At 37.5% G+C, this 12,135-nt stretch overlaps 1 protein-coding gene across 1 annotated transcript; it reads right to left on the bottom strand.

Moving 5' to 3' along the window:
- LOC109840854 (putative leucine-rich repeat receptor-like serine/threonine-protein kinase At2g14440) lies at window positions 388-12,133 on the bottom strand (the record flags this gene model as incomplete). Its single annotated transcript, XM_020409656.1, has 10 exons — window positions 388-519; window positions 589-660; window positions 1,924-2,049; window positions 2,119-2,198; window positions 5,860-5,937; window positions 7,837-7,905; window positions 8,037-8,105; window positions 8,623-8,694; window positions 10,766-10,916; window positions 11,224-12,133. Coding segments are annotated over 10 exons (1,650 nt in total), but the record flags the coding sequence as incomplete, so codon positions are not given.

The raw sequence follows: 12,135 nt of genomic DNA, 5'->3' as shown, positions 1-12,135 counted from the left end.
TAACTGCGTGATGTTCCATGGAAAATTAAATTACAATAAAGCGCATCAACTCCTTTGTGCAAAAATATATAATTAAAAAAAAAATCAGGCAAACATACAATTTCAATTGAGTTGGGCAAGAAAAGGAACAAAAATTTGGCCGCGCTAAACTAGCTTATGTATAAATAATATACACGTACGTGTTACAATTAACTCAGGACTTACAAGGGCTTGAACACCATCGAAAAGACGAAATTGTCCCATATCACGATCATTCTTCAGACATTGCAATACCCCGCAACACTGGGTAACACCGGCTTACCGTCTTGAAGAAAAAAAAAAATCAGTTGAAAAAATAAGCACAACTTCTGCAGTGGAACCTCGCCACTCATTCAAAAACCGAAAAAAAAAATCAGTTGAAAAAATAAGCACAACTTCTGCAGTGGAACCTCGCCACTCATTCAAAAACCGAGCATTGGTTTGATACTGCTTCATCATCTTTTGCTCTCACGTATAACTAATTCAGGGTTGGTGTATATCCTTCTGAAGATTCCATCTCTAAAAGCATCAATGATTTCTGTCTCTGATACCGGTTTCTTTTAGCAGCACCTTCTGAAGATTCCATCTCTAAAAGCATCAATGATTTCTGTCTCTGATACCGGTTTCTTTTAGCAGCAATGGCTGAGAGAGAACAGGGGGAATCATATGAAAGTAAGGACCTTGGGATTAAGTGAAGACTTGGTGAATAAAAAATAATGCTTAAAAATAGTCTACAAATGATTATATGGGTTATTGAAGTCACAATGATAATGGTTCTGTGCAATTGATTAGTCAACAGAATGTGATGCAAAGTCACAATGATAATGGTTCTGTGCAATTGATTAGTCAACAGAATGTGATGCACAGGAAAATGTCAGAAAGGTACTTGGGCACAAATAACATGTACCATAAAATTATATGGGTTATTGAAGTCACAATGATAATGGTTCTGTGCAATTGATTAGTCAACAGAATGTGATGCACAGGAAAATGTCAGAAAGGTACTTGGGCACAAATAACATGTACCATAAATTTTCTGAGTTGAAGGAAACTATAGGCAGAAGCCCCAAACTAAATGAAGATTAAAAAAAAGGATTTTCATTTAAAGACGAGATGTTAGAAAAAGTTCGGTAGGCAGTAAAAGTTGCGAACTTGTTGCAAACATGCACATTTTATCATCCACTCTTCAGGAGGATATTACTAAATGAGACCCTAAATATAGGAATAGAAAACAAACCACGTGATTTTAAAGGGACACATTGTTCCTGGAACTTTGAAGGAACAACTTTGAATGCATACGGCTACCACTACCAGAAGTCAAAGGAACTAGATAATTGTTATAGTTTTCTTTGTTGTGCTTAGAAGTTACTAGTTATCTAGTTTAAACAAACTCATTACTGAACTAGCGTGTTTTCCCAAATGAGGTTAGAAGTGCTTGTGTTCTGATCTCCCTGGCTAGGCCTTCACTGAGTTCAAGTTAGAGATCCAAATTGTAAGTAGAACCAAGGTTGATAGTTAGTGGGCCCTGCACTGTGGAAGACTTAATCTTGAACTATGAAATTGTGCAGGAAACATATTTGATTTGCTAGGAACTTACACCATAAAAATCTTTAGCCAGATTGTAATATTAAGAGAACTTCAAAGAGTCCAAGAAACACATGTCAAAGAGTTTCTTTGAACTTGTGATATAATTTTCACTCATTTTTGTTATTATTGTTGCTCTTGGAGGTTGGACATGTAAATTGGTCAAGTATACAAAACATCTAAAAATGGAGTCACTATACTTCAAATTATGAAAAATAAGCATAGGCAAAATAATGATGATAATGCAAGACGTGCGAAAGTAAAAATAAGGACAGTATACAGAATGAAGAAAATAATAGTTGACAAAAATTCAGTACTCACATATTAAGTCTTGCGGGAGTCCGAAATCATAGTCATTTTTTCCTCTTCTAATGCAGACGATATAAATTAACAGGACAATCAATGCGAGAACAACAGCGCATGCAAGGCCTATAGCAATTTTTACACCTATATAAATTAACAGGACAATCAATGCGAGAACAACAGCGCATGCAAGGCCTATAGCAATTTTTACACCTGTGGATAACCCTTTGCTCCAGAAAAAGGGACATGGTGGCAGAGTTGGTACACCACACAAGCCTTTATTACCTGAAAGACTATACAAAAAAGGTAATAAAACAGAAAAAGAATCACCCAATTTCACTAGCAAATGCAATTATCCAGATATTGATTTCGCACACAATGATTCCATATTTACAGATTCTAAACAGAAGATTGGCCATGATTCAAACTGCTGCAGTGCCTCTAAGAATGCAAAATCAAAGGGTTAAAAATCTTTCTCACATAAAGAGGAAGCCAAATCAACAATGAGGCATCCTTAACCATTAGCAAATTACCATGTATCTTAAGATCCAGAGAGGCATTGATGGCCTGATAGGAAGCTACTTATTTATGGTTGGTTATTCTACATGTTACTTGACCCTCTAGGTTTATGGTTCTATTCTTAATTTTCAACTTTTTACCAAATAACAAGGTTGATGCTGGTCTCAGAACCTTGTAAATCGTTACCACAGTTTTATTAGTTTCAACTTGTGAACCATAGAGAACCACATTTCAATCAAGAAGTCGTGTATAATGATGATAGAAGACTTTCATATAAAGGAGGAGCCAAAGCACACTTACATGGTACCTTAAAAGAGCACTCGACCTCACCAATCGAGTCGATCACCCTCATTCACTCAGAGCTGGGTCAACATCTTGTGAGGCCGACTAGAGAGGCGATACTTGTCGTCCCTCTTGTAGAGCCGAGTCAAGAGGCGGTTCGACCTCGAACTCAGCAGCGACAACTGTCTATCCTCATCATTGCGAGTGCCACGAGTCTCCATGACTCATCACCCCTCATACCTCCTCAATCTCCACCACATACAATCAAGGATGACTCAATCACATATGCAGTCGATACGTGTCCTGCTCCACGCCAGATCAGACATGATCAGAGCCCAGACGACTCGATCTGCTCCTGTGGCCGACTTCATAGACCGATAACTTACGTGACCGACTAAAAAGATGATACTTGTCGACCTACCCACTAGATCGATCCTATTGAGCACCCCCACTCGACTCGCTATATCGGCTGATAACTTGCATAGCCGACTAAAAAGATTGTGTTTGTCCATCTTCAGCCGGATGACTAAAGAGACAATGTATTCTCGACCCCCCGCCGACAGCCAGTCACCATCATATTAAATGCACGGTCAAAGTCATCATTGCTCTAGCCCTCATAGTCTTCATAACTCATCAGACCCAGTCAACACTAAGCAGCGACTGTCGCTTTACACTAACCACTCGGATGACTCATGCCACCCACAGCTGACATCTGTCAACTGTCTGTCAAGTCAGCTGCCTGCTTGGACTCAGCCACAATTACATATTTACCCTCTCAGGTGGATATGTATATGAGCTTATTGTCTACTAGCAGAGGGGACAAGAGGAAGCCCCCAGGAGGGCCACAAGTATGCAACTTATGCATAATTAGAACTATTTTCAGTCATTGGTATCTTTTCTACTCAAGCTCAAATATTGACTTGATTATCAGAGAAACCACCGGAGAACCCAACTACGGTCCTCTAACGAGTGTGATTGTGCAGCTCACTTATACAGACAGGGGACTGATCTTCAAAAGAGATGAGGAAACTCACATTACTCATATCAACCTTAAGCCCCCTTGCTAAACTCGGGATTACCCGCTAATTTCGTTGTTGGATCTCAGGATATCAACATGTAGTTATGAAGCATTTTTTTGATTTTATACCGTTTCACTTTTTCTTCTTCCTAGCTGTCTCTTCTCCAAAACAGTACTTGTTTTCTTCTCCGCTTGCCTCAAGTATGGGATTGCTTTATTCTCAGATGCACTAGCCAAGATATATTTCAGAACTAGCACTACCAGTCTTTCATACGAAATAGTATTTCTGATGAGAATATTTTGAATCCTATGTTTTAATTAATGAACTAAATGAATATTTAATGCTATTTATTTTTCTTAATTCTGTTGATATTTCAGGGCTAGATATTTAATGGATGATCTAGGTACTCCAAGTTTCAATACATATTCAATTTTTCATGAGCATCAAGAAAATTCACAAAGTTCAAGTTTGATCCGAGACACTCAACCAAGTGCTCATGGCTTTGAAGAGCTCAGTGGAGCTGAAGCATGCTGCTTGAAGCTCGTCTTGAATCTTAGGTGTTTTTAATGTCTCTGAAGATAAGAAAACTCTAGCACTAGGAATCTGAACTAATAACCTTGGAAATGTTTTAGTTCTTTTCATGATCTCTCTTTTAGTTCTTTCCATGGTTCTTCCAATTTTAGTTCCTCTATCTCTCTAAACTGATGAAACCTGGCAGATTTTCTCTAAAACATATTTTCGACTTCACGTTCAGCCGTAACCCATTTCAGCTAATATTTGTCTTGCTTTTGACTCATGGCTGAAGCTTGTTTGACCCAATAGAGTCAAGATTCCAAAAAGCCTTTAGTTTTGCGTTAAATGCTAATGAGTCGACTTACCTCTTTTGGCAAGAATCTCTTCTACTGACCAATGACCATAAAGTGACATGCATTCTTTCTCGTGACCTCCTATGAATTGAAGGGTCTTAGTTTCTGATTCACAACGGTACTAAGTGCTACCATTAAAACTTCTTTACTTGGCTTATTTATAACCTATGGTTGAGGTCATTAATCCTCAAGCAAGTATCAGGTCTTAAGAGCCAAAGTTACTGTTCATCTTCAAGCTCAAGCATGAAATATATTTTCACAATTTTTTCTTTAGTTTGAAACTTTTGTTAGCTTCTTTGAGAAAAAATTACATCTTGTGAGGGTGTGTGTTCCCTATTCCAACTGCAGATTGCCTGTAGAAATCCTGGCTTGTCTCATCTTAGTGCCAAAAGTTTCTTACCATTAAGTGCTTTAGAACCACTAGAACCTCATTTACTTTTACTTTTATTAAGTTTGGTTCACTTAGGTCTCCTTGTTGTTTTAAGAAAACACGAGTTTATCTCTATTAATGTTTCTCCCTTGGTGTTAGCAGAGATTCTGTCTTTCAAGCTTAAGGTGTTGAGTACGGTGGAGTTGGAAGTATTCAACTTCCTGTATGTGGTTCGGTCTTGCTAACTCAAGGGTGTGAAGTGCAGGAGAGTGTTGAATCCAGCTTACAGGGCTGTGAAGTTAGCAGTTTGTACCTATTGGGCTTTGGGAGAAGTCTTTAATAGTGGAAGTTGTGAAATTCTAGTTGAGTTGAGGTGCTAGGTAGGTGGATGTAGTCAAGTTGAAAGTTGAACCACCTCTCAATCTATGTCTACAATTGGTGAAATTCAATGAACTCTTCATTTATCCATATCACTGTTTCTGTACTAACATATTTCTGCAGAACCTCCAATAGTATTATCTGGATCTTCCCATTATAACTTGAAGGGTTCAATTGGCAGATTGCTTGAAGAAAGCAAAATCCATATCAGTGTTCTCTGATCCTTACCTTTTAAGTGTTTTCTTTGTTTAAGTTCTGAATCTTCATAAAAAGAGACCCTTCCTAATATAAGTAGGTCTTTGAGAATCCTATTAATACAACATACTGTAACTAAGCTCAGATGTATGAAAAGAAACAAAGTACCTTAACATGGTTATAATTCTTCTAAACATTAAACCACAAAGAATAATAAAAATAATGCATTCACAGTCATGCCAGAATGTTAAGTAATGCAAATTATAGCTTCATAATTTCAGTTACTGCAACATAAAAGAATGTAAATGCTTATGATAGTACATACTCTATAACTCCGCCATGTACGCCAATTGAGTAAAGTTTATCGGGAACTTGTCCATCCAATTCGTTATTATTCAACAACCTGCAAAAAGAGATCAAAATTAGTTTACAGATATAAAACAAGGAAACGATATATTACCAGAAGGAATATACTTTCATATATTCTAACACTACTAAATCATTTTAATTCTCTTGGTAATATATTTTCTAGATTGAAAATTTTAAATAGTAATGCAGTACTATCTGCCAACAGTGTCATATCAAAACTAATGTCCTTCAAATACAAGTTTTGCTCACTGTTCAAATCTTAGATCATCAAATCATATGTTAACTATTAAACTGGCATCTTAGCATTAATTCAGTCATCATATTGTGCAGACTAATGGTCAAGAAATATCATTCAAATGATTGCATCCGCAATTTAGGGTAAACCATTTGTCTCTGTACTCTGTAGTGAGATTGAGGAACATGTACTGTATCAAATTAAAACAAGATGATTCAAGTGGAGTACATCTAGAGTGAAATGTTATCATAGGATACCCTGTGACGTTGGATAATTAAGAAGCAACGTGTCTGACAATGACTAGCAAAAACAAGAATGCTATGAGGAATAAGTGAAACAAACTAGGGAGACGAGATAAGAGTATAAATGCATCTTATCTAGCAAGTATTAGTTTCAATGAATTTTTTGTGTAATAGTTAAAAGACTTTCTTACAGATGGCTCACAAGACCTGCCTTACTATATTACATTATATGACAATTTGCTGATGTGATGAGTTACTAGGAGTTAAGGAAGGTCCAAAGGTATTGATTTTTCTGTTAGAAGCCAAACTACATTGCACACACCAATTTTATAGATTGATCTCCAGACAGGCAGACACTAATGCATAGACAAATAAACTTCAGAAAAAGTTATGCATATGTTGTTTGAGCATGGAGGTCATGCTAAGGATCTGGAGCCAAACCCCTCCAATTCAAATATGCAGACTATTCAAGTTGCTCAACATCCATTTGAATGCCTTAAAAGGGGATTCGAAATTTTCTGCCCCGCGCATCAAATATGTAAAGAAGGATGGTCAACAATACTCTAGCATCTATAGTTAAAACTTTACAAACCCAACAAAAGATTATTCGTAGAAGGATGGTCAACAATACTCTAGCATCTATAGTTAAAACTTTACAAACCCAACAAAAGATTATTCGTAGGGGTTGTACAATGTCCGTATCATGATTGTATATTTGGGTTAACAATATATCATTTGTCATGCAATTTGCAATCATCCATGTTGTCATTTTATGTCTAAATGATGCATAAGCAAGAAAACTCAAACTCATTTGAATTTTAGGCACTCCACATGGCCTGTATCAACTTGAATAGAGTAGAGTTTGCATTTAAATGTCATGTATTCTGAACTAAAAACATCAGTAGGAAAAGATATCATGATTCCGTTACTTCTAACTCATTACCAGGTGGTCTAATTTGTTATGTTATTGAAAACATCGTTCATATCAAAAAATCACTTGATGGGAGAGATACCATCAAATTCTCCAATCTTTAATACTGATATTTTAGCTGATGGAGATCATGATGAGCTTTCTGGATTATCCATGAGATGGTCCACCACACGTTTTTAGGTTAATAATGTTGAAAAATTATTTACAGTGCAACAGTAATCACAAACTTAGATACACATTGCATACACATTTCTCAATCCATGTGTATGTATCTGTCTCAAAAATTAATTAACACTAAATACTAATTGTATTGGTTTTTCTAGACAAGGGGGAAGTATTTCCATGGGAAGGGCTAATCTTTCTGGTCTACTTGTATGAAATATTAAGCACACTAGAATTAGAATATATATTTTTAAGATACGGCGATTGAATAATTCATGAACAGTAAATACATTTACCATGGACTTTCACTATTTGTATATAGAAAGATTGACAGTTGTTTGAGGCAGGAAAGAAGCTGCTTACACAAGTTGGAGTTTGGATGAGTCTAAGCTGTCGGGAATACTACCAGAAAACTGGTTTGTAGACAAATCCCTGAAAGTTAAAGCACAAAGGAAGATACACTAAATTTTAGCTCGAGCAAAACTCGGCCAGAAAACTTAAACAGTACAAAGGAAGATTAAAGAGCAAAGTATAAAACAGAAAATGAAGTGCAATCCACTTACAATTTCACTAGAGATCTTTGACCTAAACCTGCTGGCAGTGTTCCACTCAGTGAATTGGAGCTTAAGTTACTGCAAGACCAACAATATATACACAGACTAAGACCAAAGCATAAAAACTAAGAATATAATCAGAATTGAAAGTAATTATGACTGAATTTCCTGCAAGAACAATAATTATACAGTGACTAAGAATATAATCAGAATTGAAAGTAATTATGACTGAATTTCCTGCAAGAACAATAATTATACAGTGAACTGGACAAGACCTTAGAAGCGGTTCATGATAAGAAGAATAGGTTTGGGCTATTTATTTGAGTAATGGTTAAGACTTGGGGGCTTTGATGAAAACGCTAAAATCTGTTGTGCACCACTCAAAACTAGTTGAACATATTTCATAACGAGATATATATGTTACAAAACATCCACTGTCAATATATATGGATCAGTAGAGATAGAAATTAGCACATACCCTTGTTGGGTGATCACCAGGTGCTTAAGTAAAGTTCATCTCATTAACTTTAATATTAAAGTGCAAAATATAGAAAACAGTTACATGCTTTAAGACACGAAATAGATTGATACTTACACGCTTACCAAGTTTGTTAGGAGACTAATTTGATCACTGATATATCCTTTCAGTCCTTGACTACCAAGATCCCTGCATCCACCAGAGAAGGGCCAATGTGAAGGATGTATTATACAAAGTTGTCCTTTTCAGTCAAAGGTGATTAAAACCTTAATAACAAGAGAAGTTGCAGATGCATGTATAGGACCTTCATGAATAACTTCATAATATGTGATCCATGTTAAAAATACATGCATAGACATGCACGTATTGGAACAAATAAGTTTTATGTGCAGAAGCATAAAACAGTAGAATATTCTCTATAGTTTATCCCTTTATAGATACACAACACCATATAAAATCGAGAGCAAGAGAATTAATACTGCAAGAGTAACATGAGGAAAGGGGGCTGGTGAACTTTAATGACACAAAGAAATAAGGATTGCAAGGAATTATCAGGATGTGGAAGCCGGCATAGATGATGAAAAAAGCTGAGATTTAACAAATGGTAATGTAAAGGCAAGCTTGATAATGCTGAGGAGAGAACATTAAGCATCATCAAGCTAGCAATTGATGATTTCAATACAAGTCATAGAAGTCAGAGAAAATAAGGAACAGCCTCCACACATCCAGCTTGTCAAAACTTTGTCCGGATTGAAGATATGTATAAACTAAAACAAGAGTGTCATTATGTGTTTTCACTTTTCAGTGAGCTGATTGTGTATTTTAAGTAACTCGCATGAGTTTTTGCTGTTGCACAAAAAGGAAAATCTGCTAGCATCTAACCTGAACAGATGTTAATTGTTAGCAGCAAAAGGAGCATTTAAGTCCTACAAATTGATTTAGTGCATTTAATTGCGGACAAAACCAATGGCTTTAGATATTTCATGAGTTTGTTAAAATGTGATGTAATGTAATTTTTGTGTAGTAAGTTACCAAAACATAGACTAGCACGAGAGGTAAATTTTGCTAAGTTTTCACTTTCCATCTAGTGAGCCTATAAAGTTTTATTTCTAGATTCTGAAATTTTCTATGGAGAGATGGTATTGTACTCCTGTTTGGACAAATGTTATGAAGCCCAAAATGTGGAAGCAAATGGAATAGTTGTTATTTACACTCAGACTGTAGAAGGGGCCACAGTAGCCAAAGCTTTTTCAGTGGCATTTCCTACCAAACCCATTTTACTAAGCATGAAGCGTTCAGCACAGGGCAGCAAGCGCTTTTTCAGTGGCATTTCCTACCAAACCCATTTTACTAAGCATGAAGCGTTCAGCACAGGGCAGCAAGCAGCTATTCAGCTCAATACTTATTGAATGTCTATATTTTGATGATTTATCAAAATTAATAGGCCTAAGCTCTTCAAATTTCTACAGGAAATTCAGACATACCTACACCTATTGTAGTTCTATGCAAGTTCACTAAGATGTACTCTTTGATGTATAAGTGAAAACAAATAAATATCTTGAACAGCTAACAGGAAAGAAGTGTATGCGAAGTGTTGGACGTGTTGAAGAAGTGTACAAGTGTCTCAAATAAACATGTACTGTACAATTGGTGACATTTTTTTGTGAAATATCTGACACAAATTGAAAGAGACTCTGAGAAAACGTCTATATCCAACATGGCATGTCGGTGTTCGAAACTTGGATATAGCTTAATAACAGAAATACCCATGCCGCATGGCTAATATAGAAATATGATTCATGTAACACCAAATATATGACATAAAGGCTATATCGGGTGCTATGCGGTTCTTGTAGAGCTGTGTGCATATATTCTCAAGAGAAAAGGTCATTTTAAGTAAAAATCAATTAATTTTTTGGTTAGATATGAAGTTGATACTGTGTACAGCATATTTGACTAGGAATTTTGTCAAAAGATAATGTGAACTCAGTTCAGTCATTATTGTTAGGATTCATTCAAGTTCTCTAATGAAGAAGATAATTTAAAGGCAACCATGTTTAAAGAAATTACAGTGAAAAAATTAATGATATCCAAATAACTAATTAATTGTAAGAGAAAACTATTAGCAAGCTGCTGTTTTATATATTGATACATGACCACAAAAGCTACTATACCAACCAAAAATAGCATAAAACCAAAATGTTCTCTAACAAAATGCATATATCCCAAAATGAAAGGTAAACAGATAAGTATTACTCACAACTGCGTGATGACAAGAGACTTCCCATCCTGACTCCTATGGCAAGTAACCCCCTCCCAAGCATCCCAACTCGAAGGCGCGCAAGGATCCCCATTCCATCCCATCCTATCCGGTACCTTCAACGACTCCTTCAATGCTTTCATTGCATTCACTGGAAAAACAAATCAAACAAACAAGCAAACGATCAAGTTCAACAAAGCACATTTCAGCCTCCACCAACATCCCCACACCTCGCATAAAAATCCTGCGGAAGAGGGAGAGGATCTTAACACGTTTCGCCTGACATGAATCTTAAACTCATCTGATGATGATTAATAAACATCCAACTTTATTTTTCTGCCAAAACAACTGTCTCTTTTGTGTTTTCGGACAAAGACATGTGTCAAGACCCGATTCCTCTAAATGATTTTATCTATAGGACCCTCTATACGGTTCCCCCCCCTGATATTTGTCCTTACCTTGACTCGGAACAGTAGACAAATCCAACTGAACCATGGCATAATTCTCCAACCCACTGATAATCGGCCTCCCCGTCACCGGCACAAGCTTCACATTCATCTCGGTGCTCGTCAAGTTCTTCACAACATAATGCCATCTAAACGCCGAAAACCCCCCAACCTCCTTATAAATATCAATCCTCCTAACCTTCTTCCCATTCACGTACACATCAAAAACCCTCTTCCCCTTACCATTCACCCCTGAATCAATCTCCGCAAAGTGAAACCACAGCATATAATCAAGCTTACTATCAACCGGCAAAATGTACTCCAAATAGTCCGAGCTCGAAACAGTCGTCACCGCCGCCTCATACAGCTTCGCCGGGAAGTAATTATGAGCATGGTCGGTGCCGAGGACTTTCCGGCCACCAGACGAAAGCGCTTTTATCTTCAAATGAGGGTTTCTAAACTCAGCATCAGAGTTCCAAACTCGGCCAAACCTGTCATCATCGATAGTGAATCCGGGTCCAAAAAGCTCCGACCCGCAGCTTAACCTCCCATAATTAACAAGAACTAGATCAGATCCAACCGAAGAAGCATCATACGCCAAGGGATCGACCTCGAACAGCTCGATAGAGGAAACAACTGGCGGATCCGTGGCTATCGAGTAGAAGCAAACATCGACAAGTCCATCAGACGCGGGGACGATCAGGTCAGAGTAAGCTCCGGAGCGGTCGACAGGCTCGGGCCACGGGGATCGCCAGCTGAAGACGAGGGTGGACTCGACGGAGACGTCGAAGCTCGGGGGGCGGAGCTTGGCGTCGTAGTTGTCGTAGACGGTGAAGAGGCGGAGGTAGAACCGGGAGGGAGGGGAGGGGACGGGGAGGGAGTAGCAGTTGCGCTTGCCGGAGGAGAGGGGGAAGAAGCGGAGGG

This window comes from Asparagus officinalis, chromosome 1, assembly GCF_001876935.1.
Source record: "Asparagus officinalis chromosome 1, Aspof.V1, whole genome shotgun sequence".
Taxonomy (NCBI): domain Eukaryota; kingdom Viridiplantae; phylum Streptophyta; class Magnoliopsida; order Asparagales; family Asparagaceae; genus Asparagus; species Asparagus officinalis.
The sequence above is the reverse complement of the archived record's forward strand: the minus strand, read 5'-3'. Positions and strand labels throughout refer to the sequence as shown.